The sequence below is a fragment of the Aquarana catesbeiana genome, linkage group LG02 (genome assembly GCF_042186555.1).
Source record: "Aquarana catesbeiana isolate 2022-GZ linkage group LG02, ASM4218655v1, whole genome shotgun sequence".
NCBI classification, from domain to species: domain Eukaryota; kingdom Metazoa; phylum Chordata; class Amphibia; order Anura; family Ranidae; genus Aquarana; species Aquarana catesbeiana.
The window spans coordinates 135,774,478-135,798,852 of NC_133325.1; the positions used below are offsets into that span (position 1 = coordinate 135,774,478).

Consider the following 24,375-nt stretch of genomic DNA (forward strand, 5'->3'; position numbering starts at 1 on the left):
CCTGATCCTCAAAAGTGCCAATTCTTCAAGAGGAGTGGGGAATGAGTCCTTAAAGGGGTTGTAAACCCTCACTGTTTTTCACCTTAATGCATTCTATGCATTAAGGTAAAAAACCTTTTGTGCTGCAGCAGCCCCCCCACCAGTGCCCCCTTTTTTTTGCCTGATCGTACCAACAAGGGGGACGAGAACAGCAGCTCCAGCTGCCGTCTCGGGTCCTTATTGGATAGATTGATAGCAGCAGAAGCCATTGGCTCCCACTGTCAATCAAATCCAGTAACATCGAAGCCGGGGTCGAGTACTGCCGTCTGTGTCAATGGCCGCAGCAACAGGACCCAGTGGGGGCACTCGAGAAGAGGAGCAGCCAGGAGTGCCCAGGGGGACTCCAGAAAAGGAGGATCGGGGCCCTCTGTGCAAAACCCTTGCACAGAGGAGGTAAGTAGGAGGAAAGTATAACATGTTTGTTATTATTAAAAAAAAAAAAAAAAAAAAAACACAAAGCATTACAATCACTTTAAAGCGGAACTTCACTTTTTGGGTGGAGCTCTGCTTTATTGAGTGTATATGACAGGTGGGATGCTGCGGTACAGGGAGGTTACCATTGCAGAGGTAGAAGGGGATCAGATAACCAAAGATTTTAAGGAAATCCACAGTCAGCAGCACAAGGAACACTTTGCATTGATTTTAAATGATTTGACAAAACCTAGCATATAAAGCTTGCATTTACACAACAGGACTTTAAAGTATTACAATGTTTTCTAATCTACTTTTTGGCTGGATTCTCAATATTTTTATTTGCTCAACAGAAATGTCATCATTATTTATTATAAAATGTTACCGCAGAAGGTAAAAAATAAATAAATCACAAAAAAAAGCACAAGGCAGAAACAACATTTTTGTTATATTTGTAATCATAGTCTTTAGGGGTTACTTCTAAAAAAAAGTGAAAAATAGAGGTTTGAAAATTCATTACTGCTGATCAATACGGCATAGTGTGAATGCTGATTACCAGGCAGCTTGGTCACGGCACTAGAACGCCACTCACCAGTACTGCTCCTGTCTTGTTAGTAAAGCTATTTTTCATCAAAAAATCCAATTCTGCAAGCACCAAAGTAAAAAGCATCCGATGTAAATGGGATCTGACTGTAAACAGGACTAACACCAGAGCCAGACTCTCAGTTATTGATACGTTTGTTAACCGCCCAGCTCAGCAATCTCACCCAGTAGCTGCATTTTCAGTTAGCGGCACCGCATCAGAGAGAAGAAACGCTTATACTGACATGGAGATAATGCAGGATCCTAATTAGTGTTGATCATTAATTAAGGTTTTATGTGGGACAATTAAACACTCTCGTGGTCCATGAAACTTTCAATGAAGTCTTAGCAAGCTCCATTAGCAGCAGCTATTAAACTGTAATCCAGCTCTTATGCAATATGCTAACAATGGGAAGATAGCAGTAAAGCTACAGAGGAGATAAGCTTTATTCACACTACCCTTCAGTATTCTTCCAAGCATTCCAAGGCAGGAGTGGAAAGATTGAAGTATCTCCGTCTTTTCATTTACATATGAAAGTAATCATACAACAGGGAACCATTAATAAAACTCAGGCACAGAGACGCAAGAAATGCCTGTGCTTAAAGTGGAAGTAAACCCTCCTATCTTTTTCAGCCAAGGAAGCTGCCATCTTGGCCTCTGTTTGATCTATAACTGCCATGATGCTGCACATGTGACCCGTTATGACACCAGCCATTGGATGGTTTGACAGTTTGGTTGAGATCACAACCAATGGGAGTGTTACATTCCTGGCATGTGCCGGAAATGTAACTTTTTTTGAAATGGTTAAATGCATGGGTTTACTTCCGCTTTAAAGGGATTCTAAAAAGTAAAGTTTTTTTTTTTTTTTTTTTTTATAAACAAACATGTTATACTTCCCTACTCTGTTCATTGGTTTTGCACAAAGCAGCCCCTTGTTTTTTGGTCTCCTACTGGTGGTCCTGGCTCCTTCACCCTGCCAAGTGCCCCCATAGGAAACCTCTTGCTATGGGGGCACTCGAGCATGCCCGCTCCAAAGCCAAGCTATGTGTGTTCATTGACACACAGAGCATGGTGCAGCTCAGCCCCCTGCTTTCTCATTGGCTGTGATTGACAGCAGCAAGAGCCAATGGCTCCCACTGCTGTGTGAGCCAATGAGGACAGAGACCAGGGAGAGCCGCTGTTCTCATTTACATCGCTGTACTAAGATAGTGCTCAGGTAAGTATAAAGGGGGCGGGGGGAGGAATCTGCACCCAGGAGGTTTTTTACCTCAATACATACAATACAATGTATTTAAGGTAAAAAAAAAAAATAAAATAAAATAAAAAGTCAGAACCACTTTAAAGTATGTAAACTAAACAACTAAAATCTTAAATGCTGTAAGCTCTACCATGTTTTTGTCATTTTAAAAGGAATTTTCAATCTTATGAAATCAGAAGCTTTCATTAAAATAACACCCTGTAATCTCATCATGAAAGTTTTGCAGACACTTCCCGTTATAGGGTGGCAAGCTACGTTTTGTCCCCATTTCCCAGTTGTGCTCCTGTGCTGTCACCTCCTCCCACAGGGACAAGTGGACATTTTAACACAATGCACAAGTATAGGCCACTGTGGTCACCATAAGGAAGCCCAAGCTGAGAAGTGTCATGCAGCTGTAATTCATGTAGACAGGAAGTGACTGCAAAAAAGCTTCAGAGGTTCACCAAACTGAGATGCAAGAAAAATCAGTAAAATGACTAAGTGTGCCTTTTACATTTTCCTTTAAAATACAACTAGCAAAATGTATGCCCTATCCAAACAAGAAAGGCAGGTGATATTACAAATGATGAAGTGGGTAAAATGTGCAGATGAGAGCAGTAATTGGGGGAAGCATGTGCAGTATAGAAGTGGTAGGTGTATGACAGTGGGCAATATACAGTGGATATAAAAAGTCTACACACCCCTGTTAAAATGTCAGGTTTCTGTGATGTAAAAAAAATTAGACAAAGATAAATAATGTCAGAACTTTTTCCACCTTTAATGTGACCTATAAACTGTGCAACAAACTGAAATCTTTTAGGTGGAGGGAAGTAAAAATAAAAAAATAAAATAAATATGATTGCATAAGTGTGCACACCCTTAAACTAATACTTTGTTGAAGCAACTTTTGATTTTATTACAGCACTCAGTCTTTTGGGTATGAGTCTATCAGCATAGCACATCTTGACTTGCCAATATTTGCCCACTCTTCTTTGCAAAAACACTTCAAATCTGTCAGATTGCGAGGGCATCTCCTGTGCACAGATCTCTTCAGATCACCCCACAGATTTTCAATCTGATTCAGGTCTGGGCTCTGGCTGGGCCATTCCGAAAAATTTAATCAGCTTCTGGTGATGCCATTCTTTTGTTGATTTGGATGTATGCTTTGGGTTGTTGTCATTCTAAAAGATGAAGTTCCTCTTCATGTTCAGCTTTCTTGCAGAAGCCTGAAGGTTTTGTGCAAATATTGACTGGTATTTGGAAATGTTCATAATTCCCTCTACTTTGACTAAGGCCCGTGTTCCAACTAAAGAAAAACAGCCCCAAAGCATGATGCTTCCGCCACCATGCTTCACTGTGGGTATGGTGTTCTTTTGGTGATGTGCAGTGTTTTTGCTCCAAACATATCTTTTGGAATTATGCCCAAAAAGTTCAACCTTGTTTTCTTTAGACCAGAACACATACTCCACATGCTTTTGGGAGACTTCAGATGTGTTTTTTGAAAAATTTAGCCAGGCTTGGATGTTTTACTTCATAAGAAAAGACTTGTCACTCTACCCCATAGCCCAGACATATGAAGAATACAGGAGATTGTTGTCATATGTACCACACAGCCAGTACTTGCCAGATATTCCTGCAGCTCCTTTAATGTTGCTGTAGGCCTCTTAGCAGACTCCCTGACCAGTTTTCTTCTTGTCTTTTCATAGTCTTTGGAGGGACATCCAGTTCTTGGTAATGCCATATTTTCTCCACTTGATGACTGTCTTCACTGTGTTCCGTGGTATATCTAATGCTTTGGAAATGATTTTGTACCCTTCTCCTGACTGACACCCAGGGTGGATAAAAATTATTTCGATTTTTATTAAATTTATTTTAATAAAATGCTTTTGAAGTAAAAATCTAGCTAAAGATAGTTTTCTATTTAAGATACATTAATAATTTAGGTTATTCAGCATGAAATTGAGCTTAGTTATGTAGCATGAGGTTGCATATTCTGCAATATTTCGCTGTTTGGTAAACTCATTCAATGAATCCAAGCTCTACAAGCTGAGATAACACACAGTGTCACAGTAACCATGAGCTAAACCTAAGTTCAGGAATATTTCTTTATCCCATTGTTTTGCAATTCCATGTACACTACAAACTGTATGATTGAATCGGTTCGGATATCCCTGTTTTACTAACCTGACAGCTTATTATTCTAAATAGGAAACCTTCATTTTGTTTGCAAATATTAAAGATTCTAACTACCAGCAAAAAAAAGTCCTTACATTTAAAAAGCACCTGTAATTTCAGGTACATCATGGCAGCGCCTGTTAGCGGGCATCTACTCACCTGCTGCCATATGCCTCACCTTGTTGTGTCACTGCCGCATCACCAGCCGTCCTATTAAAGTGAACAGGACTGTCGGTGATTCAACAGCGGGGTCAGAGGAAGAGCTGCTGCGGAACAGAAATGACAGCTGCTCTTTAAAAATTATGATTTAAAATCATACCTCAGTACAGTTCTCTTCCAGCAATTACATGCACAATATTGCCAAAAGTATTGGGACACCTGCCTTTACACGCACATGAACTTTAATGGCATCCCAGTCTTAGTCGGTAGGGTTCAATATTGAGTTGGCCCACACTTTGCAGCCATAATAGCTTCAACTCTTCTGGGAAGGCTGTCCACAAGGTTTATGAGTGTGTCTATGGCAGTGGTTTTCAACCTGGGGTTCGAAAGATGATTTGCCAGGTGTCCTGAGCTGTTCCTGAAGCCTGCACTGCTCTCCCAGCCTTTTCGAGGCCGCCCAGAAGGGGTGTCCCTGGAGCCTGTGGCCACCCACTCAGCCTCTTCACAGCCGCCCATTCAGTTCACAGCATGGCTGGGGGGCAGAGACTAGAGGTCAGCTGACTGGGGAGGAATGTGAAGTGGGAAGGGCTGAAGGAGACCCTATCTCCTGATTTCAGCATAGTTGTCACTGCTGCGAGAAACCACAAAGTCGGTGACACAGTGAGTAACACTACCTGTGATTATAGTTGCCATTAAAAGTCCCCACTACAGTTCTCAGATCAGCAGATAACTTTGATCAAAAGCACCTAAGTTGGCTGATCAGAACTCCCCACCACTGCCACTGTGATCCCACCCCCCACCAGCACTGCCACTCATCCCATTCCCCCCACCAAGGAGTAAGAGAAGGAAATAAAAATAGAGAATACATGGAAATACATTGTGGAGCTCAGGCACTGATGTGGATGAGAAGGCCTGGCTCGCAGTCTCCACTTTAATTCATCCCAAAGGTGTTCTAACGGGTTGAGGTCAGGACTCTGTGTAGGCCATTCAAGTTCCTCCACCCCAAACTCGCTCATCCATGTCCTTATGGACCTTGCTTTAGAAAACACATAGAAAAGTGCTACCATGCACTGCAATGCAGGCGCATTACCCTGATACTCTGGGGGAGGGGGGGGGGTCAAATAAAATGAATGAATCCGCAATGTACTTACAAGTGTAAAATGTATTGCCACAACCCACAGGTGTGAAGCCAGCCTAATGGTGACACACAGACATGGCAAAGGTTGTGAAGATGAACAAAACTAGTTTAGAAAAAATACTGGAAAGAGAAGAAGAAAGCTAGAGAAAGACTTTACATCGATAGAAAGAATTGGTGAGAGAGCAGTCAGTGCATCCGGTGCTCTAAGATGTGATAATATATGGCTTTTTCATTTTTATGTTTAGGAGATGATTTTCTAGCTCCCATAACATTCCATATTGCCTGGCATTCTTCTAAAAGTCATATGACATGCAATAAGTGATTGTATTTTCAATCTACCAGTAACTCTTACTGTCTATTATAAACATATAAAGAAGTGCTGAACACGCTCATTTATATTTGAACAATCTCAAAGAAATCCATAAGGAGTCATCACTTAAATTTGAAAAGAACAGCATGTCTGTGGACAGAAGCCACACTGTATAAACAATTACACCTGGCAGCAGCCACATGGGAGAGACCAACAAGTAACTTTGATGGTAAACTGTAAATGGCAGCAGAGATTAGAAAGTAGTGTTTGTACACATAAGACGTAGAGATTACTGTTTATACACATAAGACGTACCTGGCTGTCCTCCCAACTCTGTGAATATAAGTGTTAGCATCTTCAGGGCAATCCAGCTGAAGCACCCAGCTAACCGATGGGAAATCTGCAGATAAAAATGGTGAAACAGTGAAGACTTAGCAGGGGTGTAATTATAAGAGAAGCAAATGTATTATAGATTCTGCCGTTTTGGTAGCCTTTATCCCAACTTGGCACAATCACATTTGATATTGCAGCTAAGGATGCATTCTGATTGAATACCGATTGGTTGCTATAAGGTAGCACACACACAACACTGCTATACAGACGATAGTGAACCTTACTCAATTTTAAGACCTTTAAAAAGGATAAGTTCACCTTTACAAAAAATAAATGCACATATTTTTGCATGTAAAAAAATACACTTTTATTATTTTTTTTTGTAATGGACCTGTAAAGCATTGCACCTACGATCAGCAAATTGTGGGTGTAATGCCACGGTCCCGCAGAATGTCTGTCTGTGTATCTGTCTGGCTGTACTTCCGATATGCCCAGGCAGTTACACTGATAGGAGACATGAATGAACTACCACAGTGCTCAACATGGTAATTCATTGAAAACTACAAGCCTGTCACTGCTACACTTGATTTTTCTAAGTATACAATATTTATATATATTTTTTTTTGGGGTGGGGGGGAGCGTAAAATAAATGAGTCCAGTGTTGGATGACATAATGGTCACTATGGTTGTAATAATTCCATCGTTATGCCTATAGGTTGCCTAGGTGGATGAGTGAGTGGGTGTTGTCCTGCTTGACCCCTCTGCCGAATGTACAAAGTTGGCCTGATGTAAGGCCCATGGGTTGTTTGACCCATTAGTGGCATATAAACAAATATGTTTCTTAATAATAGCTTTCTTATAAGTTGGCCACTCTGTCACAGTCTCTAATACCCAATGTCAGATCTCAATGGATTTATATCTTAATTCCTTACCCTTAAAATATGCCATCGATTACTTCTTGTTTACTGTTTATGTTGTCAGAGCAATTTTGCACTCTCTTGTATTAAATTACAACGTTTGATTGTAATTCTGAAAAATTTAATAAACAGATTGAAACAGAAAACTACAAGCCTACAGACACAAAAGCTGTCGGACCTTGTAGTTTTCACACTCACAGAACACTAAATAGATGACATGGCCGGACAGGCAGAGTTTGTTGCAGATTGTGACAGCTAGCAGGGGGCAGAAGATCGCCAGCTTGCTGTCAGAACAAGGGATCGGGGGCCGAAGCATCTGATCTGTAACATGTTGTATGTTACACCCTGAACATGGGTGTAACATGTTACAAAAGGTGAACTTCTTTAACCGCTTGCCACCCACCAGCAGTCATATGACGGCCAGGCGGTGCAGCGCGGCTCTCGTTCTGAGCGAGACATCCATCCATTTAAACAGGGAATGCGCACGATCGTGTGCGCGCATCCCTGTTCCTTCGGTGGCGGCGTGTCACGGAGATACCTCTCACCACCGAGGGAGGTGAACAGCCACTGGGCATGGCTTTTTACCACGTGATCGGCCGTGATGAAGTCACGGGCAATCACAAATGGTACCGCCCCACTCTGCACGGCACATGCGCACGATCACGAGCTCGTTGCGCGTGCACGTCGGTGGCAGCGTGTTCCCGGGAACACTGCTAGTCACCGACGCTGGTAAATGGCCATTGGCCGGCAGCTGTTTACCACGTGATCGGCTGTGATCCTTTCACAGCCAATCACTAAATGTAAACAGAGTGGTAACGAAATGTTACCGGGTTCTCCTCCTCACACACCGATCGTGTATGAGGAGATTGCCTACAATGTACACCAATCACACTGATTGTGCCCCCCCTCCCCAATAAAGAGGATCTGTCACCACTCATCAGTGTACCTGTCACAGTTCATATGAGTACCTGTCACAGTCCATATGAGTACCTGTCACAGTCCATATGAGTACCTGTCACAGTCCATATGAGTACCTGTCACAGTCCATATGAGTACCCGAGTACCTGTCACAGTCCATGAGTACCAGAATACCTGAGTACCTGTCACAGTCCATATGAGTACCAGAGTACCAGAGTACCTGTCACAGTCCATAGGAGTACCCGAGTACCTGTCACCAGGCCATCAGAGTACCCGAGTACCTGTCACCAGGCCATCAGAGTACCCGAGTACCTGTCACAAGCCCATCAGAGTAACCAAGTACCTGTCACCTGCCTTCAGAGTACCTATTTGCAGCCCATGCCTCATAGAATATACGTTGGGAGGTTTGCTTTCCAAAATGGAGTCATTTTGTGGGCAATTCCATTGTCCTGGTGCTCAAGGACCTTCAAAAGTGTGATATGTGTGGTATGTGGCCAGGCTGTGTAAAAGTCTCACACATGTAGCATCGCCATACTCGGGAAGAGTAGCAGAATGTATTTTGGGGTGTAATTTTTGCTATGTGTTAGAAATATCTTATAAATTGACAATGTTGTGTAAAAAAAAAAAATGCATTTTCATTTTTTTTTTCCACATTTTCCAAAAACTTCTAGAAAAAAAAGAACCGTTCAAAAGACTCATTATGCCTCATAGATTATACGTTGGGGTGTTTGCTTTCCAAAATGGGGTCATTTTGTGGGCAATTCCATTGTCCTGGTGCTCCAGGGCCTTCAAAAGTGTAATAGGTGGTTGAGAAAGGAGAGGTGTTATTTATGCTCGTAGAACGCCTGAAGGTGCTACTTCAATGTTGGGCCTTTGTATGTGGCCAGGCTGTGTAAAAGTCTCACACATGTGGTATCGCCATACTCAGGAAGAGTAGCAGAATGTATTTTGGGGTGTAATTTGTTGTATGCATATGCTGTGGGTGAGAAATAACCTGATAATATTGCAATTTTGTAAAAAAAAAAAAAAAATCTTCATTTTGCAAAGAATTGTGAGAAAATATGCACGAAAAGTTTTTCGTGGTTTGGTCGCATAGCCATATGCAAAATGACGGTTCTACCTAGAGTACTATACTTATTCAGAAACTTGCCAATTAAAATACCCCAAAGTTTCTTTAAAGCTTTAAACACAATCCAAATGAAATTTATATGGGCACACAAAAAACCCAGAATTCGCTGCTCAATACTCACACAACCTAAGGAGAAGGGGGGGATGGGAATCCCAGACTTCCGCGTGTACTACTGGGCAGCACACGTCACAAGAATAGTGGACTGGCACTGTCATCACAAAATTAAAGATTGGGTAGAATTAGAAGAGGCAATGAATCAGACCCCAATTAGGTTCTCACCATGGATCCCTTGGACTAGCCTTTCAACCGCCATGAGGTCTCACCCCCTCATAGGCACCACGCTCACAATTTTTCACAAACTAACCAATTTCACAAACTTTTCCTCCCACTTAAGCCCACTCACGCCACTACAGGACAACCCTAACTTTACACCAGGCATTAAGAACAGCTTACTCCGCTCCACAAACACAAACAGAACACTACTAGCCATGGACTTCTTTTACAACAAAGATTTCAGAGATTACACCGACCTAAAAAAGGTAAATAACACTCCAGACCTACCTTTATGGACATACTTTCAATGCCGAAGTTACTTAAACCAATCTAGAGAAAAAAATAACTTCAATAGACCAATGACAGACATAGAAGAGGCCTGCCAAAAAGGAGAACCGATCCACAAAACGACCTCTCTGACCTATAAATGGATACAAAATAGCATGGGAGCGATGGACCACGGATTCAGGGAGAGCTGGTCAAAAGCACTAAAGATCTCATTGTCGGAGGATCAATGGAGAAAAGCGTGCATTTTTGCCCACAAATGCTCACTGAGTACAAGCACCCAGGAAACAGCTTATAAGCTGCTTACTCAGTGGTATGCCACTCCGGCGAAGCTGCACTCTTGGTTTCCGGATTATCCTGACACATGCTGGCGTTGCCATGATGAAAAGGGAACACTGCTACATATTTGGTGGCAGTGTCCCACACTAGAACCTTACTGGTCGGAAATTAAGGAGATCATTCTCAATATCACTGAGACGTCTTTAAAGTTGGATGCAGCGGGGTGCCTCCTCCATGTCAATGATTTCCCCATTAAAAAATATAAACACTCACTCTCTAAACACTTGTTGAACGCTGCAAAAGCCTTGATTCCAATTCATTGGAAATCTACAAAGATACCAACTATTAAGGATTGGCTCAACAAGGTTGCAGAGATTCATGAGATGGAGGAGACTATAGCCCAGGCAGGAGAAAATGTTGACCGCTACCATAAAACATGGAATCCCTGGATAATATTCAGATACTCTCAAAAATACTCAAACTTAATGAACCAAGTTTAAAGCATCTAAACTTTAAGGTCAGTCCAAACACAGACCATCTACTTCTAAAACAAATTATGACACTGAATACTTGCTTGGTAAACCATTCGCTATAATTGATCCAAACACAGAGGGAAAAAAAAAAAAAAAAAAAAAAAAAATGTTCGGTATAGGATCTGAAGTTTTTTACCCATCTGATTGGGTTAATGCTATAGATTGTTCCCTTCCTTTATTTGTATTTCTTACATCTCCTTACTATTTCTTATTTTTATATACGGATTAATATATGATAAAACTTTGAGACACTATTAAAAATGCACTTAACTTGAAGGCACAAGTCTCGTAATCAACAACAATTGAATGATTTAGGTTGATTGAATCAATGTTGAATTATAGATATACTGTGCGCATATTTCTCTTTCTTTTTGTTTTATAATGGAGCTGCGACTCCATAGTTGCAATAACTTGACTTCAATAAACTTTGATGTTAAAAAAAAAAAAAAAAAAGAAAATATGACAACTTAAAAAAAAAAACTCACCATGCTACTTGCTTAATACCTTGGAATGTCTACTTTCTAAAAAGAGGTCATTTGGGGGGTATTTGTACTTTCCTGACTTGTTAATGTCTCAAGAAATGAGATTCACCTGATGTACTGAAGGCCTGATCAGGTGTGATCAATTTTCAGTGATTGGCACCATAGATTGTAGACTCTATAACTTTCACAAAGACCAAATAATTTACACTAATTTGTGTTATTTTTACCAAAGATATGTAGCAGTATAAATATTGGGCAAAATTTATGAAGAAAATGTACTAATTAGCAAAATTTTATGACAGAAACAAAGAAAAAGCCATTTTTTTCACAAAATGTACGGTTTATTTTTATATATAGCACAAAAAATAAACTAGTGATTAAATACCACCAAAAGAAAGCTCTATTTGTGTGAAAAAAAGGACGCAAATTTCACATGGGTACAGTGTTGCATGACTGAGTAATTGTCATTAAAACTGTGAGAGCGCTGAAAGCTGAAAATTGGTCTGGGCAGGAAGGGGGTGTAATTGCCCTGTATTGAAGTGGTTAAAAATATCCTGCATGAAGACAGACAATGCAAGATAACCAAAATTACCTTTAATTCATTGAATTTAATGCCCTTACCCAATTTGGTTTCACTTGATTACTCGGGCCTGACTTTTACAGAATTAAAGTGACCCATGCCATTTCTCTTGCTATCCCATCTAGCAGTGATTGTGTATGGAGGCAGTGTTCAACTTTTTACTGCTTCCATTCTTAGAAGCAGCTACCAAAGCTGTGTAAAATCCACATTTACTTCCCTTCATCTCTCCTTTTCCCAATGGCTGAAGTTATATTTTCCTACTGGATGACCTCAGTCAATGGAAAAAAATGATTCAGTCAATTAGCAAAGGAGGAATGACATCACTGTATTCAGGCAGACTGCAAATCGCACTTTGGTGAATTCCAACTGTACCTAAAAATGTCTTCATTACAGCAGTGCCAACAACCACCAGAACTGATAACCATTGCCTCCAAAAATACCTTTACCATCAGTACTAGTAAATACTACTAAAACATTTCAAGCACTTTTTAAGTCAAGTGGATATCTTTTTAACCTTAAAAAGGGTTGTGCTCGTTCCCGGCTGGAGAAAGTTCTGTTTTAGGTAAGTAAAACAGGGGCTCGGGGGGCTGCAGCACTACAGAAGGTTTTTTCACCTTATTGCATAGAATGCATTAAGGAGAAAAACCATGAGGGTTTACAACCCCATTAATTAGTGCCAATTGACCATAGAGTTAACTTTTTAACACAGGATATTCTCTGTCTGAGAGTCCTCCAGGTCCATGTGTTTTAAATAGCAGTGATTAATTCTCCACCATAGAATGTTTGGTGAAAGTCACATTTTCTGCTTTATAAATGGACCCCTTAAGACACTCACCAGCTACTTTATTAGGTACACCTGTTTAATTGCCTGGTAACACAATTTGCTAATCAGCCAATCATATGGCAACAACTCAGTGCATCTAGAGGTGGTGAAGACTACTTGCTGAAGCTCAAACTGAGCAACAGAATGGGGAAGAAAGGGGATTTAAGTGACTTTGAACATGGCATGGTTGTTGATGCCAGACGGGTTGGTCTGATTTTTTCAAAAACTGTTGATCTACTAGGATTTTCACACACAACCATCTCTAGGGTATACAGAGAATGGTCTGAAAAAGAGAAAATATCCAGTGAGCGGCAGTTGTATGGACAAAAATGCCTTGTTGAAGTCAGAGGTCAGAGGAGAATCAGGTTAGAGAAAATAGAAAAAGGCAACAGTAACACAAATAACCACTCGTAACCACCAAGTTATGCAGATTACCATCTCTGAATGCACAACACATCGAACCTTGAAGCAGATGGGCTACAGCAGCAGATCACACCAGGTGCCACTTCTGTCAGGGAAGAACAGGAAACTGAGGCTACAATTCGCACAGGTTCTCCAAAATTGGTCAATAGAAGATTGGAAAAATGTTGGCCTGGTCCGATGAATCACGATTTCAGCTGCGACATTCAGATGGTAGGGTCAGATTTTGTTGTAAACATGAAAGCATGGATCCATCCTGCCTTGTATAACTGGTTCAGGCTGGTGGTGGTGTAATGGTGTGGGGGATATTTTCTTGTCACACTTTAGGCCCCTTAGAACGAACTGAGCATCGTTTAAATGCCACAGTCTACCTGAGTATTGTTGCTGACCATGTCCATCCCTTTAGGACTGTAGTGCATCCATCTTCTGATACTTCCAGCAGGATAATGCACCATGTCACAAAGCTCAAATCATCTCACCACTGGTTTATTGAACTTGACAATGAGGTCACTCTACTAAAATAGCCTCCACAGTCACCAGATCTCAATCCAATAGAGCACCTTTGGGAGTTGGTGTAACAGGAGATTCACGTGATGGATGTGTAGTCAACAAATCTGCAGCAACTGCGTGATGCCATCATGTCAATATGGACCAAAACCTCTGAGATATGTTACCAACCCCTCGTTGAAGCTATGCCATGAAGAATTAAGACAGTTCTTAAGGAAAAAGGGGAGTCCAACCCGGTACTACCAAGGTGTACCTAATAAAGTGGTAGGTGAATGCTATATAGACACTAAAGCTAACCCTACATAGCTTAATTTTCTCTTATTCAGCCTGAGGGCTGAATGATTTTAAAAAATTGGTCAATTCCCCCCATCCACCTTAAACCGTATGCAGGGAGAAATCTCCACTGCTGGCCATTATATTCAGCAGCCACAACCTGAATACGCAAACAGAGACTGCATCTGAAAAGATGCAGCCACTGTCCGGTCAATAATTTTCAAGCTAGATGGTACTTGCAGGGCCACCCAGGGCTTTAAATTCCTGTTGAATCGGCTAAAATTCGAGCCAGCCAATACCTAACTATTTTTGCACTATTGTAAAAGACTGATGTTTGAGACTGTCTATATTTTTAATCTTTTAAAGCATACCATATTTGAAAAAAAATAAAAATCAGTCTTTAGGGTGCACAGCATCAGAAACCCCCATTAGATAACGTATAAGAAAAAGCCTGCATTCCTCGTTGTGACATTTAGCCTCCCAGAGCCATTTTAGAAGGGACATGTGCATGATGTCTTGATATGTTTTCAATGAATTTACAATATGAGCACTGGCTACTTAGGCAGGTTTATATATCTACACAAAGAGCAGTCAGAAATACTGTGCACAGTATTGGAGTCATCAGAATATCACCACAAACCTAATCCTCGAGCTGCAATGTCCGTAGCAAAAAGCACAGCTGCCTTTTTCCTCACAAAGTCATTATAGACCTCCATCCTCTTCATCTGCTGCTGTTTTCCATGCAGTGCCAGGATGGGGATACCAGGCCGCAGCCTGCAGAATGCACGGAACAAATACTGGACCTATAGAAATAACAGTACTAGAGATTAGATGTGGAAGAATGCAGCCATTTACTGAGAATAGTGACAGCTGGGGACCTACTAAAGTGAAGGAGATACCTCAATGTCCATAGATACCATAATTTGACCTTCATTTAACATGACGAGGGTTTTTCAGGTTCAATTGTTTTGGCCAGGGACCCATGCTGCACAAGTCTACAAATCAGGCTTAATACATGTGGTCATCACTCCTTTGAGGCGTTCTCCATTTCATATACAGTGGGGACGGAAAGTATTCAGACCCCTTAAATTTTTCACTCTTTGTTATATTGCAGCCATTTGCTAAAATCATTTAAGTTCATTTTTGTTCCTCATTAATGTATACATAGCACCCCATATTGACAGAAAGACACAGAATTGTTGACATTTTTGCAGATTTATTAAAAAAGAAAAACTGAAATATCACATGGTCCTAAGTATTCAGACCCTTTGCTGTGACACTCATATATTTAACTCAGGTGCTGTCCATTTCTTCTGATCATTGAGATGGTTCTACACCTTCATTTGAGTCCAGCTGTGTTTGATTTGCTGATTGGATTTGATTAGGAAAGCCACACACCTGTCTATATAAGACTTTACAGCTCACAGTGCATGTCAGAGCAAATGAGAATCATGAGGTCAAAAGGAACTGCCTGAAGAGCTCAGAGACAGAATTGTGGCAAGGCACAGATCTGGGCAAGGTTACAAAAAAAATTTCTGCTGCACTTAAGGTTCCTAAGAGCACAGTGGCCTACATAATCCTTAAAAGGAAGACGTTTGGGACAACCAGAACCCTTCCTAGAGCTGGCCGTCCGGCCAAACTGAGCTATCGGGGGAGAAGAGCCTTGGTGAGAGAGGTAAAGAAGAACCCAAAGATCACTGTGGCTGAGCTCCAGAGATGCAGTCGGGAGATGGGAGAAAGTTGTAGAAAGTCAACCATCACTACAGCCCTCCACCAGTCGGGGCTTTGTGGCAGAGTGGCCCGACGGAAGCCTCTCCCCAATGCAAGACACATGAAAGCCTGCATGGAGTTTGCTAAAAAAAACACCTGAAGGACTCCAAGATGGTGAGAAATAAGATTCTCTGGTCTGAAGAGACCAAGATAGAACTTTTTGGCCTTAATTCTAAGCGGTTTGTGTGGAGAAAACCAGGCACTGCTCATCACCTATCCAATACAGTCCCAACAGTGAAGCATGGTGGTGGCAGCATCATGCTGTGGGGGGGTTGGTTCAGCTGCAGGGATAGGACGACTGGTTGCAATCGAGGGAAAGATGAATGCGGCCAAGTACAGCGATATCCTGGACGAAAAGCTTCTACAGAGTGCTCAGGACCTCAGACTGGGCCGAAAGTTTACCTTCCAACAAGGCAATGACCCTAAGCACACAGCTAAAATAACGGAGTGGCTTCACAACAACTCCGTGACTGTTCTTGAATGGCCCAGCCAGAGCCCTGACTTAAACCCCATTGAGCATCTCTGGAGAGACCTAGAAATGGCTGTCCACCAACATTTACCATCCAACCTGACAGAACTGGAGAGGATCTGCAAGGAGGAATGGCAGAGGATCCCCAAATACTGGTGTGAAAAACTTGTTGCATCTTTCCCAAAAAGACTCATGGCTGTATTAGATCAAAAGGGTGCTTCTACTAAATACTGAGCAAAGGGTCTGAATACTTAGGACCATGTGATAGTTCAGTTTTTCTTTTTAATAAATCTGCAAAAATGTCAACAATTCTGTGTTTTTCTGTCAATATGGGGTGCTGTGTGTACATTAATGAGGAAAAAAATGAACTTAAATGATTTTAGCAAATGGCTGCAATATAACAAAGAGTGAAAAATTTAAGGGGGTCTGAATACTTTCCATCCCCACTGTGTATAATCCTTCAAGACCATCTCCAACACAATATCAGTGGGTCGACCACCCCCGGCCCTTTGTGACCACCCATCCCAGCCTCCTGTGGGATTTTAGGGTCAGGTCTCTTTGGACATGTGGGTTCCCCAGGGCAAGCTGTTAACATTAATCTTTATAAATGAGTTTGGTATATCCATGCACTCTCACTATAATCTCCTGCAGAAGATTCTTTCAGTAATCAAAACGCATTGGGATTTCGTGGCCTAACAGTCAACAGTTAACTGTTCTGCCATATCCTAATGTCCAATGTGCCCATGTTGTGAGAGTAACATTTCATATTACTTTGTACAGGTAACAGAGACAAGTACTTTTTACTTGGAATTTTTACCACTTTTTGTTTAATAGAATTAACTTTTGTAATTGTTATATTTTTGTTATATTGGCTGCAACAAAGTCCCATGGGAGATGTCTTTGGTTGCGCCCTAACTTTAGGGACGGGGAAGTCTTGAACTCAGGGTCCATTTACCACCAGTCTCTAGGTTCTGAAAAGATTCTCTCCTTCCCGGTTCTCTCAACTAAGCCCCCCACCCGCCAACCCACCTCCCATGCAGGGCTTCTCTCACTTGAGAGTTCTTAAACAAAAAAAGTGCTAAATACAACTGTAAAACACAGCACTGTGCCTTTATGTGACTTTTTTTTTTTTTTAAAGCAGCAGTATGACCACAGTAAGATGATATGTCTGCTTTACTATTGGATCTCTTAGAGTTCAAAGGACACTTGATGGCACACACACACACATCTGCCAGAGTGCCCTGGTCATATTTGGGGTCAAGAGGCAGGCTCTAGCTGCTGGAACAACAAAGAAGAAGGAAAGTGCCTCTAACTGTAGCAGCAAGGGGTTTATTATATACAAAACAAGATTCAGAACACTCACAAAAGGTGATGTATGGAAAGGCTCATCAGCAAAATGAACCGCTCAGTGTGCATCCTAAGCCCACAACAGCAGCAGCGTGGGTCCCCTAATCTCCCAGCCGTCCAGCAGCATAGGCATCCAAAGGCCAGCAAGATAGCCGCCCGGCAACTTCCACGACAAGCATGGAGCACAAGCAGTAAGTGACGTCACACACAGGAAGAGGCTGGTCTTGGAAGTTGCCGGGCGGTTCTAAGGATTGGGGACTGTTGTTGCTGCAGTCTGAGAACGCACACCGAGCGGTTCATTCTGCTGATGAGCTTTTCCATACATGACCCTTGTAAGCGTTCTTAATCTTGTTTTGTATATGATAAACCCCTGGCTGCTACACTTTAGAGGCACGTTCCTTCTTTGTTGTTTACTTTTAGAGTTCTCTCCATTCTCTGAAAAGCTGCCAAAGTGCCTGGCTGCTCCACCATTTAGCTGATGATGGGACATTCCTGTATGAGTGGCCCTTCTCTTCAGTGCGCCACACATGGTCTTTGTCTATCTGCCAGAACTGATAAGAAAGGTTAGTTATATCAGGCCCACATTATCCACTCTGAGCTCCACCCAGAAAGCCTTACTATTTACATTGCATGGTGCCATAGACTATGTTTTCTTAGGAACACAGTGCACAAAACGACCCCAGTGTATAAGCCTTCATACATAAACTGCTATAAGTGGTAGCCCCTAATACTTTACACATTGAACCCATAATACATACCTGTTTACAGCTAGAGAAGAAGACAATGCTCTTTTTCTTCAGGTGATTGCGCACAAAAGAAAACAAGAGGTTTATCTTTTGCGGTAGATCACACACTGTATAGTTCTGTTCCAGAGTTGCCGGTGTACTAAAATACAGAGAACAAGGCACACATAAGACTCAAAGAGAAAAACATTACAATGCAACATCTGCATAATAGTAAAGAAAATTATAGACGCAACAGCTGCCAGCATCAATAACCATGGGTCACATGTTGCAAAATAGAAAATTAAACTTTGGTTCTAGAGCTACACGATTAATCGTTAAAAAAAAACTGATCTCGTTTCAACCCCCCTCACGATTTCTATGCAGAATTTCCAGATTCATTCATGTAACAAGTGTGGAGATTTCTCTGCTCACTCAGCTGTCAAAAGAAAAAAACAAGCAGTCTGCCAAGTTTTTCACAACATTGTCAGCACTAGTAGAGAACTAGAAACATTGTAACTTTTCCTTCCTAGATCAAATGGATAACCTTCAGTGTGTAAATGAAGGTGTTTAATGACTTAAAGTCTAAACTTTTTAACTTTTTTCTTACAAAGTTAAAATCAGTATTTTTTTTTAAATTACTTGGAACACCCAAATATATATATATATATATATATATATATATATATATATATATATATATATATATATATATATATATATATATTTATTATTTTTTTTTTAACAGAGACCCTACCTAGGGAATAAAATGGCGATTGTTGCAATATTTTATGTCACACTGTATTTGCGCAGTGGTCTTTCAAATGCAATTTTTTGGGAAAAAATACACTTCAATGACAAAAAAAAAAAAAAAAAAGACCGTAAAGTTAGCCAAATTTTTTGGTATAATGTGAAAGATGATGTTACACCTCGATAATCGCGAGGGAATCGTGATCTTTATTCTAAGCAAAAAAATTGTGATTCTCATTTTAGCCAGAATCGTGCAGCTCTATGTGGTTCTAAATTTTGTTAGACAGACACACACACACACACACACACACACACACGCGCTTTGTTTTTTCATGTAACCATTTAAAAGATGAAAAAGGATTTCCAGAGCCCTAGGGGTTATTTCAAGTAAGAATAGATCAGAAAAGTCTCTGCATGAGACGAAGTAAATAACGTAAAAAAATTGTTATAAATGTATTTCTCAATGAAACTTCTGAGCAGTGTTCAAAAGATTCCTATTCCACACATGGGGGAGGAGGAACAGGGTATATGGTATACGCTGTGTACTCTGATGAAGTTAATTAAGGATGTATGCTTTACGCCCAAAGTCCTTGACTGGTTTAGTATTCAAGTTGCCCAATATGACAATCCTGTATAGTTTCCCCAACAAGCTTATCATATTCCTGAACCAGAAACTGTGAATATGTAGACCATCATGTCCTCTGCTTCAAAGATCACCCTCTCTGTGAAGCCACTCCTGTCTAACCCATACTTGATCTTGAGAGGGAGGTTACTCTAGAAAAGAATCAGGATATGAACTGCAGCCATGCCCAAAAACTTGCTAAATGAGCCTGCAGAGGACTGCAGTTATTTTAATTCTTACCTACACTTGTGCTGAAAATTTAGAAAGGCAAAATGTAAAACAAGTAGAAAGTTTAATCGCTTGCCGACCGGCTCACACCAATAAACGTCAGCAGAATGGCACTCCTGCGCAAACTGATGTACCCGTACATCAGTCTGCAAAATCAGTATAGCGGCCATACACACGGGAGTGTGCTCGCGGGTCCGGCGGGCCACGATCACAGCAAGTAGAGGCAGAACGGGGAACTGCCTATGCAAACAGGGCATTTCCCTGTTCTGCCTAGTAACATGACAGAGATCATCTGTTCCCTGTCATCGGGAACATTGATCTCTGTCATGTCAATGGTAGCCCATCCCCCCTACTGTTAGAGGGAACGCTGAGGGAACACACTTAACCCCTTGATCGCCCCCTAGTGTTTAACCCTTTCCCTGCCAGTGACATTTATACAGTAATCAGTGGCTATTTTTAGCTCTGATCACTGTATAAATGTCAATGTTCCCAAAATAGTGTCAAAAGTGTCCAATTGGCTGCAATGTCACAGTCCTGATAAAAATTGCAGATCACCGCCATTACTTAAAAAAAATATATATAAATAAAAATGCCATAAATCTATCCCCTATTTTGTAGACACTATAACTTTTGCGCAAACCAATCAATATACACTTATTACAATTTTTTTTTACCAAAAATATGTGGAAGAATACATATCGGCCTAAGCTGAGGAAGAAATTTGTTTTTTTTATATATTTTTTGGGAATATTATAGCAGAAAGTAAAAAAAATTATATGTTTTTTTTCAAAATTGACTTTTTTTGTTTTTAGAGCAAAATATAAAAAAAGCAGAGGTTATAAAATACTACCAAAAGAAAGTTCTATTTGTGTGGGGGGGGGGGGCGCAGATTTAGTTTGGGTGCAACATTGCATGACCACGCAATTGACAGTTAAAGCGACGCAGTGCCAAGTTGTAAATAGTGCTCTGGTCAGGAAGGGGGTAAAATCTTCTGGGGCTGAAGTGGTTAAATTAAAAATTTGGTAAAGATTTGATTTTTCCACCCACCCATGTGTCAACTTCAATCCCCAACACATATCAAATAATATCAGCCAGATACTTCCCCTCCAGTGTTTGAACCATGACCATTTGCCAGTCCATGCTCAGTACAATAATGGGTGTGAACAATGTATCAGTTCTTTCAGCGGGTATCCATCAACCGCATAATGAACGTTTGGTAATTGCTAGTTGGAGGGCATAATTGCTAATTTTAATTAATCACTGTAGTATTTAATTTATTAGTAGTCCCACAAAACACTACAGATTAGCTTGTCAATGAAGTGCTTTTGCAGAGTGCTCCATCTTGAGCTGTGTGTGACAAGATAGGGCCAGATGCAGAGAGGAGCCTGACAGCTACACTTTCTCCCTTAAAGCCAAAAATATGACCACAGTAATGAAACTGCCACATAATGAAAAATACATAAATCATGCCGACTGCTAAATATAGGAGGCTGTATAATGTGCCGAGAATCTACTAAAAAATAAATAAAAATGCAAGTAAATGTTTGTCACTCCTTAAAGGCCAAGTTAAAAAAAACAAAAAAACAAAACAATAAATGCACATCTTTTTGCCGGTAAATAAAAAATGTTCATTATTTTTTTACTCTTCAGCCTGTAAGGTACTGCACCCGCAATCAGCAGGAGGTATTGTCAGGAGGAGTACGGTCTGTCGGAGGTAACAAATACATTTACACTTTACTTAGCATGCTTGTCCTTAACAAGAAAAAATATGCCTGATGCTAGTTAAACACACAGCAACCATATTTCAATTATTTCTAATGTTTGCAATGGGTTGCTTCACACATGAGCTGTCCCCACACTGTGGCTCTATAAATGATTGAATGCTGTGATTTGACTGCTTGAGTGGAATGCAAGAGAATGCATGAAACCTCATAACAGGAGTGAAAGAGGCGGAACAGATCTCCTAGCTCTGGGTTTCTTTCTGTGGTATCCTTTGAAGCAACATAAACACAACATGGTACATCTAAAAATCTGACTGTACTAAAACGCAGCCAATGTAAAACGCAGATAAAATAGGTTTGCTTTTAGGGCATGAGTTGAAACACACTCTAAATATTCCATTAAAGAGGGAAGCCCAGCCCCTTGCTTGTCTTTAGAACTACAGTATCATGATCCACCGCTTTTGTTTTCACTACCTGACAAATTCATCTAAAGTTTCAATCATTCCAACAACATTTTCAAAGAGGGAAGTGTCTAGGCGAGTCACTGCAGTGATTCCGCCAACTCTCTATCCCTGCCTCCCTTTGGCTCTGCAGGAGATTTTATTCAGCAAGTGTCTTCTGCTGCGCTCGCTCTACTAAGATAACCTGTAATGCTCTGAGTCTAGGAATCCTTTTTCCTGTATTAAATGTTGATTTTGTAGAATGAAGATTAAATATTGCCAATATAAAACATCAAAAAAGAAAAGAAGAGACAGTTCTAGGACAAAATGGCAGTATCCAGTATGTAAAAGGCCTCCTTCTCCGATACCTTACCAGCGATTATCCACCACCCCTGCCTCTGTTGCAGCCACCACTTAAATCCCTAGTGTTGTCTTGTGGCGGACACCAAGTACAGGAGTGATGTCACTTCCCCACTAAAATTACAATACTCAGACCTAGTGATTGGCTGTTAGACCCAAGCACTGCAACATTGGAGGGGATCACTTAGAGAAAGGAGAAGCGACACAGCATTGGCAAGGTGAGCAAGATGGCTTTGGGAGGCCCTCTACGAGGACACTATCACTTTATCCGGAATGTACAAGGTGATAGTATCTCTGAAAAAAAAATTAAATATGAAGGCATTTTGCATACAGGCATATGAATTAATGCTAAAAATAAGCTCGATTTTTTTTTGTCAGAACTTGACGTGTATGATTGTGCATTTATGCGAGTTTGGCATTGAACATGAATGCATTCTACTGACCAGAATATTATTTATTCTGGCCACAGGAATATATTTGCGCTTATGTAAATTATGCTCAAAAGTTCCTCTGAACGCATGTTTTGTTTTCTACCTGTAAAAGCTTCTCTTCAAATACACCTGCAAACGCCTATGTATGCACTACACAGGTGAATATAAAAAAGGTACATTTACAGGCTTTTTAAAAAACCGTCTCTATAAGCAGAGTTTTTAAGCCCTTGTATGCATGAAGCCAAAAAAAAAAAAGACAGACCTCATCCAAGATTAGGTCCCACAACAGCTCCCATCTGAAACATGCAGCCGCCTTTCATCACTGGCCCAAAGAGAGACTGGATAAACAAGGGAAGTGCTTCCCTAGTGTAAAAACTTATTATTAGGGACAAAACAAAGTAATCCATTAAAGAGGAAGTAAACCCTGGTGGGATTCCCCCCCACCCTTTCTTCTTCCCTGCAAAGTAAAGGCATAATGTGCTAGTATGCATCACATACTAGCACATTATGTGACACCTGCAAAGGAAGCCTGCGTCGTGCCCATTGCGGGCAGTCTTCCTAACAGGGCAGCAGACTCCAGCTGTGCGGCTGGCCGGAGCCGCGTGACATCACTCCCACACCCCCGAACGCAGCACATGGTCCTGAAGAAAAAGCACGGGCAGCCGTTTCTTTAGAGCGCATGCGCCAATGACATCATCGGTACAGTATACAGTAACTATCTCCTAAACAGCGCAAGTTTAGAAGATATTTACAGTACCTATAGGTCAGCCTTACCTATAGGTACAACAGGGATCGAAGGGAGAAGGCAGAAGTTAAGGTATTAAAAGACCAGCTAGCAGTTGCTTCAGAGTATGTTCATTCAACTGCTAGTAGGGCTGATGATTTGCAAGAGAGGTGTGCTGTCTTAAGAAAAAGGAAGGGGTGTAAAACCTGTTAGTAAAGCCAGGGTAGGTGCCATTGTCACATCCCAAAACTGGGATTGTGAGGATGTGCTCTCCTCAAATGATAGTGAGGATAAGTAGATAGAGTTTGATATCTCTGATGATGATCTGCTAGTGGGAAACAAAAAGAAAAAAAGAAAAAAAAAAAAAAAAAAAAAGTGTGTGTGCCAGACCTCTCATTACTAAGGATAGGAAAAGGCAACATGATAGAGAGTATATGGCAGATGGGGAGGTTCATTATCGCAACCCCAGAGATGTTGAATTTGAAGAAGTAGTGGAGTTTACACAAACTGAACTCCACGAGCTGGCAAAACAATACATACAAAAGGTCCGGGGAGTTCATATTGAGTTGGCTCCTACACTTGTGGGATGAAGAGACAGTGTTGTTTTGTCAGGCAAGGAAGCAGTCTATGGGAGTGTTAACCCATGATCCACAATTCTGTCAGGCAATGCAAAAAGCCTAAGAGTTTAGAGTGAATTTTTCACTGTTAGACCTCGTGAGAGATGGAATAGTCCGAGTATACGCTAGTCCTAGTGACCTGGAAAATACTTACTCCTGCAGAACAATAGGAAAGGGTATTTCCAGGATACGCGAGATGGGTTGTTTAACCGGATTAAATACATTTCCAGAATGGATGGGTCCAGATATGGAACAATTTATGTCTGCTCTACACTCCAAGCTGATGAAGTCTGTGTGGTTTAATCTCAGGGCTCCTTTATTGTCCTTGTTGGGAGGCCTGGGATTAAACAGCAAGATTCAAGAAGCCACT

The 24,375-nt window shown here is 41.0% G+C and overlaps 1 protein-coding gene across 1 annotated transcript in view; it reads right to left on the reverse strand.

The window, feature by feature from the left end:
• Window positions 1–24,375, reverse strand: part of DDX10 (DEAD-box helicase 10) — a 421,792-nt gene that overhangs the window by 373,390 nt on the left and 24,027 nt on the right. Inside the window, exons 7-9 of the mRNA XM_073613492.1 lie at window positions 18,149–18,275; window positions 14,445–14,607; window positions 6,368–6,452 (exon numbers count right to left, since the gene is read on the reverse strand). Of these exons, the coding sequence (XP_073469593.1) occupies window positions 6,368–6,452; window positions 14,445–14,607; window positions 18,149–18,275 (375 nt within the window). The remainder of the gene's footprint in view (window positions 1–6,367; window positions 6,453–14,444; window positions 14,608–18,148; window positions 18,276–24,375) is intronic.